The sequence below is a fragment of the Equus asinus genome, chromosome X (genome assembly GCF_041296235.1).
Source record: "Equus asinus isolate D_3611 breed Donkey chromosome X, EquAss-T2T_v2, whole genome shotgun sequence".
NCBI classification, from domain to species: Eukaryota; Metazoa; Chordata; class Mammalia; order Perissodactyla; family Equidae; genus Equus; species Equus asinus.
This window is the reverse complement of record NC_091820.1, coordinates 95,333,161-95,359,551: the sequence shown is the minus strand read 5'-3', so window position 1 is coordinate 95,359,551 and position 26,391 is coordinate 95,333,161. Positions and strand designations below refer to the sequence as shown.

Below are 26,391 nucleotides of genomic sequence, written 5' to 3'. Positions count from 1 at the left end.
GTCCTGCTCAGTTTGCAGCCTCGGCGGAACTTTCGAGCCTGAACTGAAGCACCTCACCCAGACGTGCACGCATCCCTCTTGGGCAAGCCAACTCCACGACCTGGGTCAGAGAATTACTACAGCTGCAACATGAGCCGCGTTCGGGATGCTGGCTGCGTAGCCGCCGGGATAGTGATTGGAGCTAGTGCCTGGTACTGTGTCTACAAATACGCCAGGGGAAGAAACCAGACAAAAAAGAGACTGGCCAAGCCCAAGACCCGGGCTGTGGCCGGGACTGGAGCCAGGGCTAGAGCTGGACTAAGGGCTGGATTCACAATTGACCTTGGGCCAGGATTTGGTCCTCCAACCCCAGTCCGCACTAAGGCAAAGAACAGGGCCCAAGATGAAGCCACTGCTCTGAACGTGGCTGGAAGTGAGGCAGTCGCCCCGGCTGCATCCAGTGCTGGGGCTCAGAGTGGGGGAGGAAGTCAGGCCCAGCGGGCAGAAGGGGCCGGGGTTGGGTCTAAGACTGAATCAGTAGTCGGGGCCACAGCGGCTTCTGCAATGGCACCACCTCCCAGGGAGGCAGAAGCTCCCACAGCTGTAGAGACCCCCACAATGGCAGGGGCTCCCAAATTGGCAGAAGTCTCTGGCACAGCAGAGGCTTCAGGGGCGCCAGCAGTGCTTCCTGGGGCACCAGTGCCTACTGAGGCAGCAGAGGCTCCCGTACTGGCAGCGCCCTCTGGGGCAGCAGCACCTACTGGGGCTGCAGAGGCTCCTGGGACTTCAGGGTCCCCTAGAACAGCGGCAGCGGCCAAGAAAGCAACCCCTGGGGCTCATACTGGAGCTATACCTAAGGCCGGGTCAGCGACTGGAGCTGTACCCAAAGGTGGAGCAAAGGGTGGAACTAGGTCCCGGACTGGAGGCAAGGGCAAAGGCAAGAAAAACAAGGTTGAAGTAGACGAATTGGGCCTGGGCTTCCGACCTGGGGATGGGGCTGCAGCCGCTGCTGCAGCCTCTGCTAATGGGGGACAAGCTTTCCTGGCAGAGGTCCCCGATTCTGAGGAAGGGGAGTCCGGGTGGACTGACACAGAGTCTGAGTCAGACTCTGAGCCTGAGACCCAGCAGAGAGGGCGAGGGAGGAGACCCGTTGCTGTGCAGAAGCGCCCCTTTCCTTATGAAATTGATGAGATTCTGGGTGTCCGAGATCTCAGGAAAGTCCTTGCTTTGCTTCAGAAATCGGATGATCCTTTCATCCAACAGGTAGCTTTGCTCACTTTGAGCAACAATGCCAATTACTCGTGCAACCAAGACACAATTCGCAAATTGGGAGGCCTCCCAATTATTGCAAACATGATCAACAAAAGTGATCCCCACATTAAGGAAAAAGCCTTAATGGCCATGAATAACCTGAGTGAGAATTACGAAAATCAGGGCCGGCTTCAGGTATACATGAATAAAGTGATGGATGATATCATGGCCTCTAATCTGAACTCAGCAGTACAGGTAGTTGGACTAAAATTTTTAACCAACATGACTATTACTAATGACTACCAGCACCTACTTGTCAATTCCATTGCAAACTTTTTTCGTTTGTTATCTCAGGGAGGTGGAAAAATCAAGGTTGAGATTTTGAAAATACTTTCGAATTTTGCTGAAAATCCAGATATGTTAAAAAAACTGCTCAGTACCCAAGTGCCGTCATCATTTAGTTCCCTCTACAATTCTTATGTGGAATCAGAAATTCTTATTAATGCCCTTACTCTATTTGAGATCATCTACGACAATCTCAGAGCAGAAGTATTCAACTACAGAGAATTCAATAAAGGTTCCCTTTTTTACTTATGCACTACATCTGGAGTGTGTGTTAAGAAAATTCGAGCCTTAGCAGATCACCACGACCTCTTGGTGAAAGTGAAAGTTATAAAACTAGTGGACAAATTCTGATTGGCTATGTGCTCTTAAAAGACTTGAAATTTCTTGGTTTTGCAGTCTGGAAGCAATGAAAATTGAAAGTTACTGCTTTTCCACTTGCTTAAATAGTAAAGGGATCCTTTCAGCTGCCAGTTTTGAATAATGCATCATCCAGAGTGATGTTATCTGTGACAGTCTCCAGCTTTAAGCTGAACCATTTTATGGATACCAAATAAATAGTCCTCTTTTACTGAAAACACATTTGTGATTTTAATCGTGCTGCTTGAATGGAAATATTTTTACTGGTTCCTCTATGTGAATTGACAGTGAACCTGTCCATCATGAGTAGCCTACACTTCTATCATTTGTTTTGACTTGAATTTATCCACCAAAGACTTCATTTGTGTATCATCAATAAAGTTGTATGTTTCAAGTGACAAAAAATTGTTCTCGTGCTTTAATTTAAAATCTAACTGGAGAGATAAGGTACATAAATACAAAAGGATTACTAACAGTAACATCTGGACATCTGTTCATTGTCAAATATATACTGTCTGGTTAAATGAAGCAAACGTTGCTAGAAAGCTTCAAGGAAGAAGGGCACACAAGCTGGGCCCCGAAGGATGGCATGAGAAAACATAGACAGGCATTCCAGGAGGGGGACACGGCTTGAAGAAAGGCACAGAGGTGGGAAATCTGTTCCTGTGATAGGAAGGTAACCAGTTTGCCTGGAATGGAAGCTACGGGAAAAGGAATGATGAGGGATAAAGATGGAAATGCAGGGTGAAGAAAGTTTGAGGAAGATGCTGAACCCCAAGCTGAGATATTGAAATAATATCCTGTCATATTCTGGGAGTTATTGGACATTTTTGACAAAAGGAAAAATAATCTTATAGCAATGTGCAAAATGGATTGGAGCTAGGATGGGGTTAGGTATGGAGACTGGAAACAAGAATATTTGTTAGGAAGTGATGATAAACCAAGCATGAGATGAAGAACAAAATGGGGTGGTGTCTATAGGAACTGTTATGGAATGATGGTAACAAAAGGCACTTAAAAAAAAGTACCAAGATCTGCTACCTGATTTGGCTGTAGGTCCACAGAGGGAGAATCATATAATCTGGTGCAGGTCCTAACAGAAAGCCCTCTTTCTTGGGCAGTTCTGGCAACCAAGTAATGCCAAAGTGAGTTACCATTTCCAGTGATGAGAAAAAGCAGTGTGACAGAAAGAATGACTCTTGGTGCAAAGAGTGGGGTTTTTCTTCCCCCTATGGTTAGCGGTCTAGGTCTGCCTTCTTTTCCAAGAGAGGCAGTGGTGAGGCCTTTATGGGAACCTACCCCAACCTCTGAGTTCAATTAAGAGCAGATGCATCTTCCTTCCTCTCCCCACTGGCCCACTGAAGCAATGGAAGAAGAAAATGGGAGACATCCCAGACATTCTCCAAACCCAGCCTGCTTTCCTGACACCCCTCACGAAATCCTCATTTTTGTGAAAGTGTGTGGTAGGCTGTGGCAGGGATAGAGATAGGGACTCTTGGGAGGGAGGCACACAGAAAAGGGACACATTGATATTATATACTGGTACAATTTATCTTGAAGGCAATTTAACAATCTACATAAGAGGTTTTAAAGATGTACCCGCCTTTCAGCCAAGCATTCCACTTGTAGGATTTTTTTTCCTCAGGAAAGAATCAAATCATTGTACACAGAGGAATATACAAGGATGCTCATTTGAGTACTGTTTCTAAAAGAGAAAAGTTAGAAGCAACTTAAATACCTACCACTATGGAATTAGCTAAACAATGGGTGGTATGTCCATGCAGTAAAATATTATCCAACGATTAAAAACTGTGATGTACTTCTATATTATTGGCATGAAAAGACATTCACCATATGTAAAAGTTGGTGGCATCAGTCAAAAAAGGCTCCTGCAGTTGCAAATTGATGAAAATTCTTTCAGATGTTTACTAAGCCATCTCTCTGTACTTTTACACAGAATTGGAATCATATTGTACATGAGTGGTTCTCAACGTCTAGTCCACAGACCACTGCAGCTCCCTGAAACTGTAAGATCAAAATTATTTTCAAAACAATACTAACATGGTATTTGCTATTTTCATTAGGATGACATTTGCACTAATGCTACAAAAGGAGTAGTGGGTAAAATTGCTGGTGCCTTAAGATCGATCAAAGCAGTGTCCCCAAACTGTACTAGTAGTGATTGATTTCCTTACAACCACACATTCAAAATCTTTTTAAATACAGTTTCATTTTAAAATGTCCTTAACAGAGTGTTTATTTATCATAAAATTATTAATATTATTAAATCTCGATGCTTGAGTGCTTGTCTTGTCTTCTTCTTTTTTTTAAGATTGGCCCTGAGCTAACATCTGTTGCCAATCTTCCTTTTTTTTTTTTCTCCCCAAAGCCCCCCAGTACATAGTTGTATATCCTAGTTGTAGGTCCTTCTGGTTGTGCTATGTGGGATGGCAACGCAGCACGGCCTGACGAATGGTGCCATGTCATGTCGGCGCCCAGGATCCAAACGGGTGAAACCCTGGGCTGCTGAAGTAGAGCATGCGCACTTAACCACTCGGCCATGGGGCCAGCCCCATTAAGTGCTTGTCTTTTTACTATTCTGTGTAATAAAATAAGAAGGGTGCACAGAGTACTTCTGCCGCACAGCTTAACACAGTGGTTGTCTCCAAGAAAAATACGTGCATGATTATTTGAGTTGTGCCCTAATTTAGCTGCTTTTTTCGTGGAACATCATTTTTGCTTGAAAGAATGACTGGCAGAAAAACTGTGGCTTTTCAGACATGGTATTGGGCAGACATTTTCTTGAAAATGATTGAGATGAGCCTTCAAGGAAGGCAACTGGTGGCATTTGCCGCCAACAGTAAAATTGGAGTTTTCAAGCAAAATTAGAATTTTGGAAAACTTGCATCCACAAATATAGGCTTGACAGCTTGCAATACTTAAGGATTTTCCTAAATTGATCAGCGGTGATAATGAAGACGAAAGCCTTTTTTCTTTATCTCCTTTTAGGAGAGAAATGATGGCGGCCTCTAGGGCCTAATGTTAATCTTACTCGGTTTTACAGTGAGCATTGTAACCTATATGACATCAAAGCCGTGGCCATTTAATAAAGAAATCACTGCGGTGGTAACAAGGTGAACCTGGGTGAGGCTAGACCCAAGATTTTTTGAACCCTTAATAAGGAGAATCTGAAAAGATGTCAATCCTGGAACTATAATGTCTTTTTCTGGGTACGTTAGAGGTGATATCTGTGCTCATATACTGAAGAGGGATGGATCAGTGTCTCTCACCTTGATCCCAGCTATTTGGGTAATCCAACCAGCTTCCTTTGCCTTGATTAGCAATGGAAACTTTCATCTCCTTCAGATGAAACTTATTCCCCTGCAGAGGTATGTAGTCTGGCCTTATGAATGAGCTAGGAATCACACAATAGGCGAATATTTCATTTCCTAAAGTCTAAGTTTTTGTGTCTTAAATCACATCACATGTGAAAGATCAATGGCATAGTCCAGGTATGGCTGACATTTAAAAGGGTAGTTCTTTGGAAAGATCTTAGTAAAACAATAGTAGACACCAGGAATTTAGCACCAGCTATATAGTGTTCTATTATTCCCGAAACGTAACTGTTGAAACATTCCTTAGACATTCTGTACTATAGTTTTTACCTTTTACATTGTGTGTCCAGGGCTTGGGTGAAGTGGGACAGTTCTCACAACCATGTTTGCATTGAATAGTCCCGCCTTCCTTGCTTTAATTTATTGGTCTGGGTAAACAATTGGATCAAGAAGTGATTATGTTCTTTTTTAAAAAAAATTGATAAACGCAAGGACTGAGAATACAAGGCTGTCATTCTAGTGGTAGAGCACAAGGATAAAGTGATACAAACTCCTGCTCTTGAAGTCCCTGGAGCTGCCCTTATTTCCACCCTTTATCAGGCCAAGTATTCCACTTTTCCATTACTTGTAAGATATATCACAATACCTTTCCTTATATTCCATTTTTGTGCTTAAGCAAAAGGCTACAGACTAAGACCAGAAATACGGTAAAAAGCAATAGACTCTCAAGAAAACATGGAATATTTGAGTTGAGGTGGGCAAAGTGCAAAGCCGGGGTTGAAAACTAACAGCCTATGATTAACTGAGAGTGCTTTCCCTCTGACAATAGGTTCTAGGTAACAAGGTAGTTGCTCCCATAGAACAATTTGATGGAGAAGAGGAATTGGGTAGGATCAGATATTTGTTTCTAAGGACACTGAGCAACTTCCAGTGAAAACAATGAGTAGACTAAATTATGGAATACCTGATTCAATGGAAAAGATAAAATAGAGCAATTGGGAACCCTACTGCAAGAATCTCTCTCCACTTAAGGCTGTCAGACCGAGACAACTCGAAAAATGAGTTTGGAAATTGGACTTCTCTATTGTTTATTGTAATATGAGTTGAATGCACCACTTTACTAGATTTCCTTAGTGAAACTTGGGACAATGGTAACCTAAATAGGTGATCTAGGAAATCCTGAGCTTTTCTTGGTCTTTAGAAAAGAGTTCCCACTGTGCCCTGCTTATAAGGAAAAGAAAGAGCAATTTGCCTCATATGCCCTCACTGAGACTCATACTTTGAAATATGAAAACACTTTAGGTATGAGGGTGATATTGCAATATCAGAACAAAAAAAAAGAGGAGACATAGATTTTGAGTGTGCTTGACTAAGAACATAAGTTTATATCAGTTCAAATTAATTGCAATTGGGGCTCTCACCTATTATTAATATATTGATTAGCTCTAGACTTAAGTTACATACAAATAGTAAAATTTCAAGAGTGGCCATTAAGATACTAGAGAGTATATAACATCTGATGCATTAAAGGGAAAAAACGCACTAAGAAAAATATTAAGCCATAAAAAGGTGAGAAATGAGAAAAGTGGAGCCTCAAAAAAGTAAGACAAATAGGAAGCACATAGCTCACATGTATTAACAATCACAGTAAGTGAAAATGGACTAAACCTACTAATTAAAAGATATTGTCAGATTTTAAAAATCCAGCTCCATGCTAAAAGATAAGCATGCAGAAACTTTGAAAGTGAAAGGATAGAAAAATATATCATGCAAGCACTAACCAAAAGGAAGTTGGCATAGACAAATTAATATGACACAAAATAAATTTTAAGACACAAAGCGTTATTAAAGACAAAAAGTACAGGTGAATGTTAAACAGTGGTACAACCATACCATGGAATACTATTTGACAATAAAAAGGAATGAACCATTGATACACACAACAACTTGAATGGATCTCAAGAGCATTGTACTGAGTGAAAAAAAGTCAATCTCAAAAGGTCACATACTGGGCTGGTCCCGTGGCTGTGTTGTTAAGTTCGCATGCTCCACTTTACTGGCCCAGGGTTTACACGGTTCAGATCCTGGGTGTGGACCTAGTACTGCTCATCAAGCCATGCTGAGATAGCATCCCACATAGCGGAACCAGAAGGACCTACAACTGGAATATACAACTATGTACTGGGGGCCTTTGGGGAGGAAAGAAAAAAAAAAGATTGGCAGCAGATGTTAGCTCAGGTGCCAATCTTTAAAAAAAAAAAAGGTCACATACTGTATGATCCTACTTATAAAATCTTGAAATGAAAATATTATAGAAATGGAGAAAAGATTAGTGGCTGTCAGGAGTCAGGGATGGTGAAGTGGAGGGCGTGTGTGACTATAAAGAGGTAGCACACAGGAGATCTTTGCAGTGATGGAACAGTTCCACATCTTGATTGCAATGGTGTGATAAAATGGCATAGAACTATCCACGCACATTGTACCAACATCAATTTCCTGATTTTGATATCATACTATCGTTAGGTAAGATGTAACCTTTGGGGTAAACTGTGAAGGATGCAGAAGACCTCTGTGTACTATCCTTGCAACTCCCTGTGAATCTACAATTATTTCAAAATGAAACTTTTTAAAAATGATGATAAAATGTTCAATTCACCACAAAAAATAATCATTCTAAATGTATGGGCATTTAATAAAGTAACCTCAAAATATATAAGGAAAAATGTTATGGAACTATAAAAGGAAATGAACAAATTGCAATCACATGAGAGAATTCAATTTACTTCTTTAAAGTATTTAAAAGACAAGGAGAACAAGAAATAGTAAAGATATAAAATAGTGAACAATGCAATCAACAAGCTGATTTAATGGACATTTACAGAATCCTGCACCCAATAATGAGAGGATACATTTTCTTCTCAAGCATACATAGGACATTTGCAATAATTGACATGGACTTGGCCATATAGCAAGTCTCAACAAATTTCTAAGAACAGGTATCATAAAGATCATCTTATCTGACCAAAATGCAATTAAGATAGAATTTAATAATAACAATATAACATTTAAAAAAATGTGTTTGGAAATTTTAAAACATGCTTCCAAATAATTCATACCTCAAAAAGGAAGCATAATGGAAATTTTAAAATACCAGTAACTGGATAATAATGAAAATACTAAAGATTAAGATTTGTGGGATTCAGTAAAAACAGTATTTCAAGGGAAATTTATGGGCTTAAATTTTTTATGTCATATGATATGTACAGAATAGGTAAATCTATAGAGACAGAAAGTAGAATCACGGTTGACAGGTGCTGGAGGGGCAGTGGAGGAGAGATGGAGAATGACAGCTAATGGTTTCAGGGTTTCTTTTTGGGGTGATAAAAATGTTTTTAAATTGATTGTGGTGATGGCTGCACAACGTTGTGAATATACTAAAAAACATTGAATGGTACACTTTAAATTGGTGCATTGTTTAGTATGTGAATTGTCTCTCAATAAAGCTGTTTTTTTTAATCTTATGTTAGACTAGAAAAAAGGCTAAACACTAATAAGCTAAGTATCCAAATTAAGAAGTTATAAAAAGGCCAACATAATAAGCCTAAAAACAAGAATGAAAGAGAGAAGAGCAGAAATAGATGAACTAGAAAGCAAAAACACATTAGACAGTATCAACAAAGCCAAAAGCTGGTCCTTCAAATGGTATGATTAAAAAGGCAAACCTTTAATGAGACTGATTAAGAAAAAAAAAGGTGAAAATAAACAATATTAGCAATGAACACAAGGACATAATAAATAAATAAGCAGAGATTTTAAAAGATAACAGAATACTATGATTAACTTTATGACAATGAATTTGAAAGCATGGATGAATTCCTTGAGAAACAGAACTTACCAAAACTGACTCAACAAGAAACAGAAAACCCAAAGTGTCCTATAACCATCGAGGAATTTAAATCAGTAGTTTAAAAGTCCATCTGCTCCAAAAAACAGGCCCAGATGGAATAGATGATTCCAATCTTATACAGATTCTTCCAGAGAAGAGAAAGAAGTAATACTATCCAATGCACTTTTTGCAACTAGTAGCAACCTTTATATCAAAACCAGACAAAGTCAGTATGAAAAAGGAAAATCATAGATAGGTCTCACTTATAAACATAGATGTGAAAATTTTAAACAAAATACTAGCAAGTAGAATCCAACAATGTATAAAAAAATTCATGATCAATGTTGGAATGCAAAATTGGCTTAACATAAAAAAAATCTATCAAAGCTTGAGTGACACATTCTAACATTTATACTGAAGTATCAAAATTCAAAAAGAGCTACATCAATTTTGAAAAATAAGAATAAAGAGGGGAGACTTATTCTACCAGATAGTAAGATATACTACATAACCATATATTAGTCAGGATAACAATTGGCTATGCTACTATAACAAATGAACCCCCAAATCCCAGTGAAATAAACAAAAGTTTATTTCTTTTTTTACATAAAATTTAATCAGTGTTGGGCAGCTCTCCAATCTTCCACACAGTTACTCAGTAATCCAGGCTTCTTCCATCTTGTGGCTCCTCCATCTCAACACGTGGCCTTTTATACAGGATTTTAAACTACTTTGGCCCAGAAGTCAAATTACTTTTGCTTATACTACCTTGTCCAGATCTAGTCATATGGCCTCAATATAAATGCAAGGCAGACTGGGAAAGTAGGGAAGTACAAAGATCACTTGGTGAGTACTAGCTGCCCTTGCCATAACACAGTAATAAAAGTATGTGGAAGAGATAAACAGATAAGTGGAAAGGCTTAGAAACAGACTTAAGTAAATATAGAAACTTAATACACTATAAAATTGACATCACAAATCAATGAAGAAAGGATGGACTGCTTAGTATATGGTATTGGGAAGACTGGCTCACTATTTGAAGAAAAACAAAACTGGACCCTTCTCTAGCACCAAATATAAATCTGGACTCCGGAGGATGAAAGACCTAAATACGAAAGCTAAACTTATGAAGTTAATAGAAGAAAATGTAAGAGAATATCGGGGCCAGCCCCGTGGCACAGCAGTTAAGTTCACATGTTTTGCTTCGGTGGCCCAGGGTTTGCCAGTTCGGATCCTGGGTTTGGAGCTATGCACCACTTGTCAAGCCATGCTGTGGCAGGCATCCTACATATAAAGTAGAGGAAGATGGGCACGGATGTTAGCTCAGGGCCAATCTTCCTCAGCAAAAAGAGGAAGATTGCTGGCAGATGTTAGCTCAGGGCTAATCTTCCTCAAAAAAAAAAAATATATATATATAGGGGAATATCTTTGTGGCCCAGAATTAGATAATAATTTCTTAAACAAAACCTCAGAAGTACATATCATAAGGCAAAAAAGATTAATAGATTTGACTACATAAAAACTAAGAATCTCTATTCAATAAAGGACATCATGGACAAAGTTAATAGATGACAGATAGAAAAAAACATATTTGCAATATCTTAAACTAACAAAAGAGTAATGTCTAGCATATACAGAGTCCTCCTGAAAATCTGAAAGGAAATGATAGGAATATACCACCCTAAGTAGGCAAAATATATTAAAAGTATACTCAAAGAAGAGGAAAACCAAAATGCTTAGAAAAACATAAAGAGATGTTCAAACTCATTATTAATCAGATAATTGCTAATTAAAATACAATTATAAATACATTTACACCTATTTGGCTGGCAATTAGAAAGCTGAGACATGCCAATTGTTAGTGAGAGTGTGGGGATACAGGAACTCTACCACACACAGCTGATTAGATTTTAGATGGGAGCTACTATTTCAAAAAGCAATCTGACAATACTTAATCAAATTAATTATACATATGCCCTATCGCCCAATAATTCCATTTATTTTATATATATTCCAGGACGCTACCCACACAGGTCCATAAGGGAACATGTATGAGGACATTCACCACAGTGTTTGAGATAGATAGTAAGCAGTTGGAAGCAGTCTAGATTCCGTTTCCAGGAAAATGAAGAAGTAAATTAGAGCGGATGAACACTGTGGTACTTCATGCAATGGTTTAAAACTACAGACCAGAGGCATGTAACATTTTTTTTTAAATACTACTGAGGGGGAAAAGACAGAATGAGAACCACAGCACCATACCACTATGTAAATTAAAAATTAATGCACACAAATTAATGCAAGTTTTAAAAGAACTCAGAAAAACAAAAATATACCCATCAAATATAGATTTCCCCCACTATCCGAAAGTAGAGTGTTCCTATGAAATCTTTTGTAAGTTGAAATGCCATAAGATGAAGAAGCAAGTACCATTATTTTTATATGGGAAAATTTTTGAGCATTCTCAGACTCAAAAAATAACCTATCAAATTATAGCAAATAACACATAAAACATAAAATAACACTAACATATAGTCAAAGCAGGAATTATATGATAAATACACAGGCTATATAAAGTAGTAATAATGTGTGCATAGTATAGTTTCACTTACCACTATCGGGAAGACAACAAGCATGCCAGAAGACTGAGAGGTGGTGATGATGATGGCGTGTTAGGCTGAGTCGTCCGAGGTTGGAGTGGTGGGAGGTACAGGAGACCGGGGTGCAGAGAGAGAGGAAGAGGGTCAGCTAGCAACATCCCATTCGTAGGAATCCATCAGGGCAGGCAGGTCACTCACATCTACACCTTCTTCTATGTTTGCCTGCCTCGAGGTCGAAGGTCGAGGTTCCTTGTCTGCTGTGTCTGTTGTGGCTGATGTAGCTGATGTAGAAGGCTTGAAATACGACAGTGTGCTTGATTGCTTAGCCTCTATAACCACTGGTTGCAAAACAAACGCTATTTTCACAAAGCAAAAATCTTCAGATTTCTTTTGGTTAGCGAAAACAGAAAAAAGGCAATGAAATTATTTTCACTGAAAAATTAAGGAATCAATTTGAGGAAAAATCTATCATAAAAAATATTTCCAACTTAAGGAGGCCTTATTTCATGCAAGTGCCTTAGCCCAATTAAGTTTTACAATTATTTTGTTTTTCTACATAAGAAATGTTTATAAACATACCAAGGTGTTTGATAAGTTTTTAGATGGAATCCTTCGAAACAATGAGATTCAACTCTGGGCAAAGGGAAGAGTTGTGAGGCCAAGCCAACTGAGAGTGTGAGAGATGCGGAGTGATCTGATCCTCCCTGTCCTGTCAAGAGAGGGGCAAGTTGCTGTCTCCCGACCCCTTCCTGTGTTCCAGAGCTTCTCATTATTTGCATTCAGGCATGTGACTGTCTTGCTCACTCCAAAAATATACACGGACAGGTGACCAAGGCGGTGACCTGAGTAAATGCCTTTGGCCCCTTCCATCTGTCTTCCAAATTCCCATAGAGATAACTCAGCCCCAGCATAGATGGGAACACCATTCCTACCAATGGAAACCGAATGGAAACCCTCCTAGACCCCTGCAGCTGAGAGCCTCTATGAAGCCTGGAAAAGTGATTGCTGGGAGGAAAGGCCCTTCAGACACACCTGTTCTCTGTCCTTATTCATGGTGCCTGAGTAGAAGCTTCCCTGGCCCCTGTCTGCTGCCTCCCACCTAGCCTGAGGAGTGCAGTCTAGTGGGCCTCTCAAGCCCAAACTCCAGGGAACCCAAAAGGAGCTTAGGCTCGCTGCAGGGTTGCTGCCTGTCCATTACCCTCCTCCCTAGCGGCCCCTCAGCCAGGCTTAAACCAGTGTCCAAAGAACTCTCACCCATTCACCATACCAATTAACATAGACCAGGTGCTCTCTGGCCGAGTCTATAAATACCTGGAAAGGATATGTAAGGTTGTGTGCTGGGAGTGAAGGGAGGGTATATGTGGATTTTTCAGGAGAGAGAAGCTATAGTTACCAACACAGGAATCACTGGCCCAGAAGGTCTATGCTTATATTTGTTTTAAATCTGATGTTTTCTATTTTCTTTTAATAATGAAATTAATAGTCATTGTAAAAATATTCAAACAATGCAGAAATGTATTCATTTATTCATTTAATGTCTTTATTGAGCACCTATGCAAAGTACTAAGAATACAATGGTGAGAAAAACAGGCTATGTCTTTGCACTTGTGAAGCTCACAGACTAGTAGGGGATATACATAAATCAAATAATCATACAAGTGTATGTAAAACTATAATTCCATATAAGTACAAAGAAGGAATGGAACACAGGTGTACAAGAGTATATAGCAGAAGATCAAGACACACTCTAAAGGGGTAGATAAGGGACAGGGAAAATTTCCCTAAGAAAGTGAAATTTGAGCCTTAATAAGGATAAGTATTGTTAACTAGGCAAATAAGACAATATAAATGTCTTGTAATCTCACTGTTACAGAATGCCATGGCTAATACATTGTGGCATATCCTTCCAGTTGTTTTACTATCCATGTACACATATGTATGTGCATATATATGTATGTATTTATGTGTAACTGCAATAAATCTCAATCCACAAACTCAAGTGTGTAAGACATCCAACTTTTATTTTTTATAGCAATACTTACAATTTCCATTTTGTCTTCTCATTCCATGAGGGTGACTGAAACAGTATCAGTTCAAGATCTACTGTTTTCTCCACGATTGCGTCTAAGTTCAAGGATGTTTATGCCATGCCTTAGAGCTGTTGTAAGGAAGGAATCCATGTGGTTCTAGTATCATTGTTCTACATGATTCACCACTTTCATTCCTTCCTTGTGGCCCCTTCAGACATGGTGATCTCTATTTGCTTCTGTGTCATCCTAATCAATCCTGTCATCCTGTCAACACGATCAAGACTTTCTCTGCTACTTCCCAGCCACTGCTATGCTGGGATACAGAAGGTATGACCCTCTCCTACCTGGCTGAAAGTAATGTTAGCACCCATCCCCAAAGATGTCTCTTAAGAGGCATGACACAAGTCACCCGCACAATCCAATCCAACAAACCTATCTGAGGAACTTTCAGTCAATACAGACTGAACTGATGAGGAAAGTTTCTCCCTTCCCACTTGAAACTCACAGAAATGATAGAATATGCACCCCCTCTAAAATAGTAATATAGTCAAACTCATAATCATAAAATGGAAATCCCCAAGAAACAACTAAGGGACTAAAAACACTGAGCAGGAGGTAAAGAGAAACAGACGGATATTGGTTTTAAGGGCTGGAGACGAGGATTTTAATCCCATATGGCAAGAGAAGGCAATGCCTCTAGGCAGTGGAAGATGCGAAGCTACTACTGAGCTCCTGTCCAAATCCAGACTCCACAGAAGCACAACCAGCACATAAAATGATGACTAGAAAACCTTTTCTCACAGCAAAGATATATAACAAGAAAGCTTGTCTTTTATGTGAAGTTATGGGTGGATAAAGAGCCCCCTGGGAGCAATCAGGACTCAGGCCAGTTCCACCCATAGGTGTGGGGTTGAATTCACAGTTCCTACATGTTAGAGAACCCAGTGGACATAAGCTAATGTAAAAATTAATCTGGAGCTGGCAAAACGTGTATGGCCCTAGCAGAGGTAAACCCAAAAGCAAGGAGATAATTAAGACATTCAAAGATAGCTCTCAGAAAATCACCCAGAATGCAGCACAAAAGGTGAAGTGGTGCAAAATACGAATGAGAAACTAGAAGACATGGTAGAAAGAATGCCTGGGAGAGTTCCATGGAGGCCAATGAGAAGGAGGAAAAAGCAATATTTGAAGAGATTGTGGCACAGCATTTTCAACAACTGAAGCAAGACATAAATCCTCATATTGAACATACTGAGTCTTGAACAGGCTGAATACAAATGAAACCATAACTAGACACATCTTAGTGTAAGCATCAACTATACCTAGCATATTTTCATGTGTTTAGGCTTTGGGAAAACACAAAGCCCTTCCATAAACCTTTCCTGAAGAAGGGAATAGGAAAAATGGGAAAGTAAGAAATACTGTGAGAGAGAAAAACAAAAACATAAGTTTATATCTAAAACAATATTCTATCATATATGCACACATGTAAATACATATATATTTATAATCTCCAGTGGAATATTAAGTCCCTATTTTAAGAATACATAAGATACCATCTTCAAGGAAAGGAGGAAAGGGCACTCTCTTTCCAGGATTCCAGTGAGAGAGTACATGGAAATGTTCAATAGTTTTTTGTGTCTGTCACCCTTCCTTAGTAAATCATTGTATATTTTCTTCTTTCCAACTATTCAGAGGTTTGCCTTGCAGACATAAGCAGGATGAGCCCATTGGGAAATGGTGTCAGCTGTTGATCAAGCCACAGTCTCTACACAGCTTATTTGCTTGTACTCTGTTTTTCTCCTAGACACTAAACTCTGAGTACAGCTCTTTTAAGCTACAACTAAGGTAACCAACATACCATACAATAGAATAATGGTGGCTGGAACACTGTGCTAATGTGATACATTACAAACCCGGAAGGGGTGGGGGAGACAGACTGAGAGAACAGATGAAATATGGGTAACAGTCTAAAGGTACTTTCCAGAAAATCTTTAATCTACGACTTAGGTAGGCATCACCAGGTAGGTCTAAGAAACAACGTTTTAAGAAAATGTGGGTATAGTGAGGAATAAACACAGAATGATAAAATTGATTTCAATAAAATTTCAATCAAATCCCGGTCCTGCCTCCAAGGGACATCTCCCAGAAGACCTTCCTTGGAGTTTTCCCTTCTCCAAATTTCACCAGTCTCTTCTATTACTTCCATAAGTGACTATTCATATCCATTGCCTGTGCACTTCAAAATTCATATTATCTCCCACTGAAATAGAACTATTGAAGGAGTCAGATACAATCTTTAGTAAAATAAGTAATAACAGCATTAAAAGGAATGTAGTTAAAGCAAGAAAAATAATTTCTGGGATTGAAAAACATGATTTTCAAATTTAAAAACTCAATCAGAATAAATGAAAGAAGGAATACACTCTAAAAAGGAGAGAAATTTATAGGCACATCCTCTTATCTTAACAAAACAAAATTAGAAATAAATAATAAAAGATCACCACAAAATGACAGTATAGCACTATTCCATGAAATAACCCCTGGGTCAAAGAGAAAATTAAAAACAAAATTGCAAGCTATAAGGAAAGCAAAGAAAAAGAGAATGCATCCTATCAAAGCCTATGGGGCAATGTCTAAAGCTGTACTCAGAGAAAAATAAATAGTCTTAATGGCCATTATTATTCAAGAAGACCATAAATAAAGGAAATAAGCACTCTTCTTGAAGAATTAGAAAAGTACAACCGAACAAATCCAAAGATAGAAGAAATTAGTAAAAGTTAAAGTTAAAAATAATGACCAAAAAAAGACAATTGTAGAAGTGATAAATAAAAAGCTGGTTCTTTGAAAAGACCAATAATACAAATACATTCTTCATGACTACAACTAAGTAAAAACAGAGGGAAAGAAAAAGTATACAAATTATGACTAATAAAGGGCTTAACTACATAAATAGATGTGATTAAAAGAATTATAATTTTACATACAAATCTATGATATGAAATTTAAAAACCTAAAAGTAATGGATGATTTCCTAGTAGAATAGAAGTTACCAACATTAACCCAGGAAATAGAAAGTCTGAGTAGACAAATTACTAAAGATTGGAAATGTGATTATAGATCTACCACTAAAAAGAAAGGAACCAGATCAAATGGTTTTGCAGTTCAGTTATATCTAACCTTTCAAGAAGAGAAAATATCAATGTTACTTGGATTCTACCAGAAAAAGGGAAAAAACCTGAAAGTTCACTAATGAATTTTATAAAGCTAGCAAACAAACCTAAGACTAAAACCTGTTAAAGATAATACATAAAAGATAACTATAAAAAATATTAATAGTAAATACAAAAATCAAAATAAAATATTAACAAATTATAAACATATAAACAAATAGAACTCAGAAGTTTAGCAAGAAAAAGCCATACTATGACCTAGTAGGGATTGATCCACAAGGCAAAAATGGTCAAAATCTGAAAATTCTATCAATATAATTCATTTCACAAAAAATTAAAAGGAAAAAAGTACATTTCAGTCAGTAGATATTGAAAAGCCATTAGGAAAAAAAATCAGTAGCTACTCCTATTGAATACCAAGAGGAATAGAAGGGAATAACTTAAACATTGAAAGGGCTTTTTACCAATAATCAACAGCAATCCTCATTCTAATCATGAAATGATAAAGTCATTTCCACTAAAACCAGGAACGAGTCAAGGTTATCCACAATCTCCATTTTTATTCAACAGTATTTTTGGAGATTAAAGCTATTACAATAAGATAAGAAAATAAATAATTAGCGTAAAATTGGGAAAAGTTAAAACTAATTTCTATTTACAATTGATATGATTGTATTCGTCTAAAACACAAAAGATTATTTAAAAATCACAAAGTCAATAAGCAAATTAGAAGAGGTGGTGAGACATAAGATAAATACAAAAAATTAATAGCTTTTCTCTATTCTAGCAAGTTTTTAGGGAGCACTATACTGTAGAGACCATGTGCTAACATCATTTTCTAATTTTTTTCTTAAAAATACATATATTACTGGTGAAAGAAGTATCATCTATCAAACTCATCCACAGAATGTTTTCATCAATTGCAACTTCAACCAATTGTCTCAGTGTCAATATCCCACTGATATCATTTCATTATATTATTCATTATATTATTTTCTCTATTTGTACCAAAATGTGTGTTTAAATCTGTATCTCTTCCAGTTTTTTGATAAGAATATTATTTTATCTTGTAAGTGTCCCCCAATGAATGAAATGTCTTAATTCATAGTGCTCAAGCCCTCTAGATATGACAGTTCATCGCGTGTTTCAAAAAGATCAGTTTCTTATCTTTGGTTCCAAGGCACACATGACAATATATAATAACTCTCCTGCTTGGAAGACTGAATTAGCTAGCAGATTTTCAAACACTCAAATACACTGATTATCTCATTCATTGTCCTATGTCCCAGGACAGCATTAAAATTTCTTTGAGTGAAGTGTTGTCACATTCATGTAAGTCACCTGCTAGACTAACTTTTACAAATTGTGGCATTTTCATAGCCCAAAGTGCACTGTATTTATCCTTTTGGTGTTTTAAATGTCTTCATAATAGACCCATACCACAATGAATTACTAGTACCACAACCCAAAATTATTAATTTCATCTTTTATAAAACAGGTTCTGTGGCATAGGACTTCACCAACAGTCCTCAGTGCATCATATCTCAAAGATACCAAAACAGCAATAATGTTCCCATTTATAGAGAAAAATAACAATGGTAAATAACCTATGACTAATAATGCATGAAAAGTGCTGCCAAAAAGTGGAGGAAAAGACGGCATATTCAATGTCTGGGGCTGGGAGAAAGAAGTAAAATTACATCTCTACTTCATAAAACACACAAAAGCACATACCAGAAGAATTAAACACACACCTACACACACACACACACACACACAGAGTTATTTTTAAAAGCTTGAAGAAAATATAAAAAGTTATTTTAAAATTTTGGGTTGGGAAAAGCCTACCTCAGTATGACTCAAAACCTAGAAGCCATAAAGGGAAAGGCTGAGTGATATGACTGCCTTAAAATGTCGATCATCTACAGAGAAAGACACGACGAACAAAGTTAAATGAGGTAAGAGATACATGGAAAGATGCATATGATGTATTTTAAGTGAAATAAAAGTTTCAAAATACAACAATATATGAACTGAGTTCTTTTTCTGATAAAAATGTGACTATGTATATCGTTTATGTTTGTATGTTCATAAACTACAATAGACTGGTAACAGTAGCTAACTGTACAGATGGGTGAGAAGAGGACAGTTTCATGTTTTAATTTATATGTTTATCTGTTTTAATTTTTAGTAGATGAGCTACTTCTATGGTTTAAGAAAAGACAATAAAGATTAAAATAGAGTTCATTGTGAAAAATAATCTCTCAGAGTGCAGAGAACTCCCAAATCCGTCTCAGAGTGGTAGTCAAACGTCCATATGGATGCACAATCCTGTTCACGGATGCAGAGGCTATAATATGGACTTCACTCCCAAACACTAATTTTTCCCCTTTCTAAGTTAAAACAAATATACCTGGGATTTCAATCAGTAGTTAAAAAATAGCTGATTCCAGGATATTACTAACATCTTAATACTTCCCCAATTATCCTCACCTAAACAAATGTGATTATATATATGTGTGACATATATTTATAGATATTCATAAGTTATGACATGCATAACATAAAGGTGTAACCTCTATATTAGAAGAAACTAACCAGAATTTATTGAATTTTCATAAGCGACATGGTGTAATTTAATACTTTTAATTTTTGGCTATAGATTACATGAACCTGCTTAACAAGGGGTGATAACTGATGAAGTAAATAATAACTGGTTATAAAGAGTCATTCTCCAAGTCAGTTTGAATGGATTTAAGATTTATAAAATACTTTAAATAGTTTGTTTTATTTGGTCTTGCTTAGATTCCATTTTTTCTAATATCAAAAAGAGAATCCGTTTAACTCATTTTAAATGATGGAAGAAAGTAAAAATTAAAAGGTTGTTTTATGGATCCATTTCATTATGTCTGGATTTTCATTACAGCTTATTGAAAGAAAGCCACAAAAATTAGCATGAACATAGTTAAATCACATTTTAGTGAAGAGAAGACTGAAATGGAAATAGAAAAGAATAACTAAAGAGGTGCCAATTCATTTTTCTTGGGATTCAAAAAAATTTAATGTCAAGTTATCATTACTGATCAAACAAAAAAATGCAGAAAAGGGACAGACCAACCAATATGTAGGGGAGAATGCACTGCAAATAGTACAGTTTTCTCCTGCTGTAAAAGTATACATCTTCCAAATTATGTATGAAAGCTAATTAATAATGCATCTTAATAGTCATAAAAGTACCATCCATTGATGCTTTGCCTCTGGCAAAGGGGCCTCATGGCAGACAAAATTTATAATTGTGTCCAGGGAGAAATATATTCTAGCTGTTGAATACAAGTATTTGATTTTACCAACAGGTCAGTCCCCATAGCAGACATGGATACACCAGGTTCTCCTCCTTTGACAGCACCAACATCTAAGTCAGTTTGCCCTGATTCCCTGAGCTCTAAATAAACAATCTTCTGATGATAATTTGGTTTCTGATGTAGACTGAGCTTAAGGAGAGAATGTTCTCAGCAGCCAACATAATAATCTGGTCTACTGGGCATTACGTTTCTTATAGTAACATAAATTATCATTCTGTTTTTTTATCTTCAAAAAGAAATTCCACCCCATTTGATAACATGTCCTCTGCAAGCTTAGAAATGCTCAACAAGCAGGAGGCTCTAGGCCCAAACAAAGATGCTTGTGTTACACCTACTCTTTCACATTTTAAAATGCAAATGGTCAACAGGGCCAGAGAGTTACACTTAGCCCACTCTCAATGGTGGACTGAATTACATTTGCATGAATCTTTCAGGATAAAGTTACCCCTTCAACAAGGCTTCTTTCCCGACCCTTTCCTTCTCCCTCCCCCCAGGCCTGTCCCTAGACACACACATTGCCCAAGCTCTTCACACAGACCCCAGAGGGACCCAATGGAGAGGCCAAGTGTGGAGCTATGGCACTCTGAAAGTAACTACACATTACCCTGCTTCACACATACCTCAGGGCAGGGCAGACCAGGGGCCATTCTCCTAGTTTTCTGCACCCCAGGATGGCAGCAAGATAGGTCTGGTGTAGAGGCAAGGAAGAGCCACAGTTTAAACAGAGAACCCAGACAAAACCTCCAGCCTGGGGTGTGATGTAAAAGGAATGTACAAAGACAGCATTGAAAATAGTCACAATCATTCCTAGAAAAGCCATTCTCAAGGGAGCTTAGCAGAGAAATTAACCAAACACAGGCATAAACACAAAATTTCCCTGAACCACATCAATTTGCTAAACCTACACTTAGAATCTCTTTAGAAACAAGGCAAGTAAAATATGAGTTAAAAAAAAACAATTTCCTGAACCTTGAAATATTATGCTTTGGGTGACAATTTATAAGAGAACTATAATCCATCTTTGTAAAATCGCCTTTGAACACATTTGCCTAGGATAGACCACTTATATTCCTAAAATCATTAGATAAGAAGAAAATCAAAAGAGCAAGATAACCTCCAACTTTCCACCTTCCTCGGTTTCCCAGGAGCTGCCATCCTCTCTAAAGGGAGGACACTGCCTCCTCCCTGCCCCCATCAGCTGCCACAATCACAGCCACAGTCCTAGAACTGTGCCCTTCCCAAAATGATTGAGTGGCAACCTCCGATGTGAAAACATCGGGACATCAGCATGTGGCTTGCCTGGACCAGGAGTCACACATCTGTCTCACACTTCCCAACCTCCGGTGATTCAGTTCTAAATAATACCAGGTGTGCGACATCAAAAGTGCATGCAGTGCACATAGGGCTGCGCCACGCTAAGACTGGTTCCTTCTCAGTCTCTGTTCAACAAGGGTTCCAAACAATCGTGGCATCCAGTCACATCCAGGGTCACTGTGTTACCACAGCAACAGCAATTATTATTCTGTACTAAATGCCCACTAGCAGATGACCTGGTGTTGTGGGAATTCAATGGCCACCCCAAAAGACACAGAAGCACAAAGACACTACTGCCAAAGATCTCCCAGAAGGAGGAAATAAAGATAGAAGGGCGAGGGAGGGAGAGGGAAGAAGAATGGGAAAGAAGAGACCTGTGAGAGCAGATGGAGCTGGTGAGGCCTGGGCCCCTGCCACACAGAGGCTTTTTATTACTCAAAGTGAACCTCATTTTCTCCCCAGGCATAAAAGTGATTCAGCACCCCGAGTTCAACACGGCTTGATCTGAATATTTTTTGTAGGTGTTGAAGCTACATATCTGGGTGAGGAGACAAGTTTTTTCTCATTGTCTCTATTTTCTCAAGTACCTCCAGTGAATATTTTTTTAGGAGAGAAGTACAAAAATTTTAAATCAGGAGCAGGCCCCATGGCCGAGTGGTTAAGTGCGCGTGCTCCACTTCAGCAGCCCAGGGTTTCACCCGTTTGGATCCTGGGCGCCGACATGGCACCGTTCATCAGGCCATGCTGAGGCAGCATCCCACACAGCACAACCAGAAGGGCCTACAGCTAGAATATACAACTATGTACTGGGGGGCTTTAGGGAGAAGAAGAAAAAAAGAAGACTGGCAACAGATGTTAGCTCAGGTGCCAATCTTTAAAAAAAAATTGTTTTAATCAGGCTCTGAAAATTTATCTACAGTGTCATCCAATTTTATGGATATAATATCTAGGTATATGGATAGTAAACGTGTCTGGAAGGGTATACACTCAGTTTCAATTCTGTGCTTCTCTCCCCAGCTGCCACAGTCCCTCACACAGTTCTTTTTGCAGCCCTCCACTCTTACACTCGACACCTTCTCTCTGGCCATCACATCTGCTCCCATGTCCTCAGTTATCATTCATTCTCTGCTGGCTCCCAAATCTTTATTTGCAGCCTGGTCTTCTCCTCCCAGCGCCAGATCAATACACTCAAATGACAATAGGGTGTCGCCATATGGATGTCACACAGGTACCTCAAAGTCAGTTTATTGTAAATGGATTAGCTTTCTCCTCTCAAGTCTTCTTCTCCTACTTAATAATAGAGCAAGAAAAATGTTAGTTCCCTCTTCCCCACCCGGCCTTTAAAACTGGTGTCAGATGAGTCTTCACATGTGCATGATTCAGTAGGGTCACCATACCCCACAACTTTAGGTGAATCAGTCCCTGATCTTTGTGTCTACTACAGAGAACGTTAGAGTAAGTATACGCAAGCCTGGGGCTAAAACCAGACCATAAGTGAACAGAGGATATTACCCTTTCCTGGCCTCACATATCAAGCAGGATAACATCTCCAAACCCACTAGGAAGATGTTGTGGGAGCTGGTGAGATCACATCTTAGGAAACACTTTGAGTCCTTAGAAATAAGAAAACTCTATCGTTTGAGGAATTATTTTAACAGTTGCCTTGCAGGAATGACAGAACTCTACAAAGTAGTCACTTAATAAATGCTAGCCTTTATTGTTATTATTATTTATTAAAAGACACTGACACATGGCAGAATGCCCCCAGCAAAACAAAGGTCAACCAAAAAAACTATCAACTCTGCATTCTAGAAAATTAAAGGTGCTTACTTTTCTTAATTAACTGCTATGTGCCAGAACATTCTAAGTATTTTGCATGTATTACTTCATTTACTCTTCACAATGAGCCCTATCTTCACCACTCATCTATCATTTCAAAGCGGAAACTTCAACCCATCTCATTTTTAATCTAAATATTTTTTCTACTCAGTACATGCTCCAATCAATCACCTGCTTCATTCCCAACACTTTCCTTTTTCAAAAATTTCTGAAGAATCAAGATTCATTTTAGATAAATAAGAACAAATAAATGAATAAAACGTAAAGAGATAAAGATCACTCGTTATCTTTCCACCCAAAGATAACCACTATTACTATTTGGGTGTCTGTAATTCCAGAGTTTTTAGTGTCTACTTAAACATATGTTTTATTATTCTCAAAAAAAAAAAGGAATTGTACCATGAATACTGCTATCTAATCTTCTTTTCCCACTTAACAATGCATGATGAATATCTTTTCCTGGCAATATAGATTTGAATCAACATATTTATCATATACCATGTGAACATTCTTTAATTTCTTTAACCAATCCCATATGCTAGACACCTGTTTCCAATTTTCACTATTTTAGACAGTGCTGGGATGAACAGCCTTGTACATACAGTCTTTAGCCAATTGTTCAATTATTTCCTTAGGACAAAGGGTTTACACATTTCAAGGCTTATGATATGTATTACCAAATGGCCCTCCACAAACCTTGCACCAGTGTAAACTTATTCCTACCACCAGGGTTTGAAAGGGCCCATTTTGTCACACCCTCGTGGACACTGCACGTAGGTGAGAGAGGGACTTTTATATGAATTCCAATTCTTTTCCTAGTCAAAAATATTCAGTGGCTCTCTGTGTTCAGTGGGATAATATTCAAACAGCTCTCCACAAACTAGCTTCTCCCAGCTTTCCAAATTTATTTACTTCCATTCCCCACACTCTCCACTCTAAGCAGACTAGTCGTCTCCTCACTGTTATAGGAAGAGAATTCCTACCTCTATGCCTTCCTCACACCAGTCCCCCCTTACTCTCATCTCAGGGAATGCCCTAACTACCTCTCCTGTCCAGGACTTATTTTAAATGGCTGCTTCCTTCACGAATCTGCAGCTAACTACTGTATCCCACAGAAGCCTTTGCTTCCTCTGTGCTCTCAGAGCACACATAGGATAATGAGTACATGCTCTAGATATTCTCAGTTATCTTTTTGTTTATATGTTTCTTATCTCTCCAACTAGATTATAAACCAAAGGACAAGGATGGTTTCTTTCTTTCTTCTTTCTTTTTTTTCTTTCCAGCATTAACACACAACTTTATTGATGATACACAAATGAAGTCAATGCAAATGACAGGAGGGAGCTTACTTATGATGAACTGGTTCACTGTCACTTACACAGAAAAAATAGTAAAAATATTTCGATCTAGGCAGCGAGATAAAAAGCAACAAACATGTTTTCAGAACAGGTAGTGATATTCATTCATCCAGCTTAGATCTGAAGACCAACTCGGGTAAATATCAGCATTGATGAAACAATATGATATTCATTACTCAAAATCGGCAGCTGAAAGGATTCCTTTACCATATAAACAAGGTGGAGAAAAGGAATAGTTTACAATGTGTGTTGCTTCTAAACTACAAAATCAAGAAGTTACTCCTGGCTCTTTGGGAACATATGCTCAGCCAGTTTGGCCATGAATTTTCCAACTTTCACTTTCACCAGGAAATCATGGTGACTTTCTATCCCCAGAATCTTATCAGCACACGCTTGAAATTCTTTTAAGAAGGAAAAAAGTGAACCTTCGCTGAATTGATTCTGAGTGGGTTCATTTTCCTGCCATTTAAAATTGTCATTTATATTCTCAAATATAACCAGAAGTTTAAGAATGACCTCTTTGTTCTCTTTCTTATTAAAGAGGGAACCCAGTGAAGATGGTACTTGGGCCCTGAGCAGTTCTCTACTCATGGCTGGATTTTCAGCCAAATTCAAAAGGAGTTTCAAAACCTGAAATTTGGTTTCTTCATTTCCCGCTGAAAATAAACGAAAAAAGTCTGAAATGGAATTAGCAAGCATGTGCTGATACTCATTAGTAACAGTCATATTCGTAAGCAATCTTAGTCCAGCCAGCTGCACAGATGAGTTCAAGCGAGAAGTGATTGTGTCATCACACACTTGATTCATGTATATCTTAAGCCTGCGCTGATTTTCAGCATTCACACTCAAGTTATTTAGGACAATTAAAGCCTTTTCCTTAACTATGGGATCTCGAGTATTGAGAATCTTTGCAACAATTGGGAGACCACCCAGATCACGAATGATATCTCTGTTAAATGCATAAGCAGCATTGTTACCCAGAGCGATTAAAGCTGCTTCAAGAATATAAGGCTTTTCAGACATCTCAACCAAGCACAGAACTTTTTGCAGCTCTTGAGGGGACAAAATAGTATCATCTGAATTGGGGGAAGCCCGTTTCTGGACAGCCCGACGAGCCCGGGTAGCCCTGGCCCTTGCCCTGGCCCTAGCTCTGGTCCCTGCCTCAGTCCCAATCCGGGCCCAAGGTGGGTACCATACTATACCCTTGTTCTCACTGTTGTCATCATCATCGTCAGACCAGTCATTGTATCTGGGCCCAGGACAGTCTCCAACATCATCCACATCCCCAGACCCACCCTCAGCCATTTTCTCCTTGTTCTGTTTTCTTCCCCGGGTCAGTCTATAAATGCAATAGCAGGCGCCAGCCCCAATCACCAGTCCCGCAGTCACCCAGCCTACTTTCCTGGCGTAGCCCATGCAATCGTCCCTGACAATAGCAGGGACCAAGGAATAGAGTAGTCACTCAGGCTGGGGAAGGAGGGCTATCGGCCTGGGTGCAGGCCTGAGGAGGGTGATCGTCTTCAGTCACTTCAAGGCCACAATAGCTGATACTCGAGATGGAC

General features: G+C 38.5%; 2 protein-coding genes across 10 annotated transcripts in view; one reads left to right on the top strand and one right to left on the bottom strand.

Moving 5' to 3' along the window:
* ARMCX2 (armadillo repeat containing X-linked 2) overlaps window positions 1-23,737 on the top strand; it is a 25,914-nt gene extending 2,177 nt beyond the window's left edge. For all 6 annotated transcript variants that reach the window (XM_014828579.3, XM_070503269.1, XM_070503268.1 and 3 more), the window contains one exon: window positions 1-23,737. In XM_014828579.3, the coding sequence (XP_014684065.1) occupies window positions 130-1,926 (1,797 nt within the window). In that variant the 5' untranslated portion in view covers window positions 1-129 and the 3' untranslated portion in view covers window positions 1,927-23,737.
* The window catches only part of ARMCX3 (armadillo repeat containing X-linked 3), a 5,063-nt gene continuing 1,997 nt past the window's right edge, over window positions 23,326-26,391 (bottom strand). For all 4 annotated transcript variants that reach the window (XM_014828566.3, XM_070503273.1, XM_070503275.1 and 1 more), the window contains one exon: window positions 23,326-26,391. In XM_014828566.3, coding sequence (XP_014684052.3) covers window positions 25,106-26,245 — 1,140 coding nt within the window. In that variant the 5' untranslated portion in view covers window positions 26,246-26,391 and the 3' untranslated portion in view covers window positions 23,326-25,105.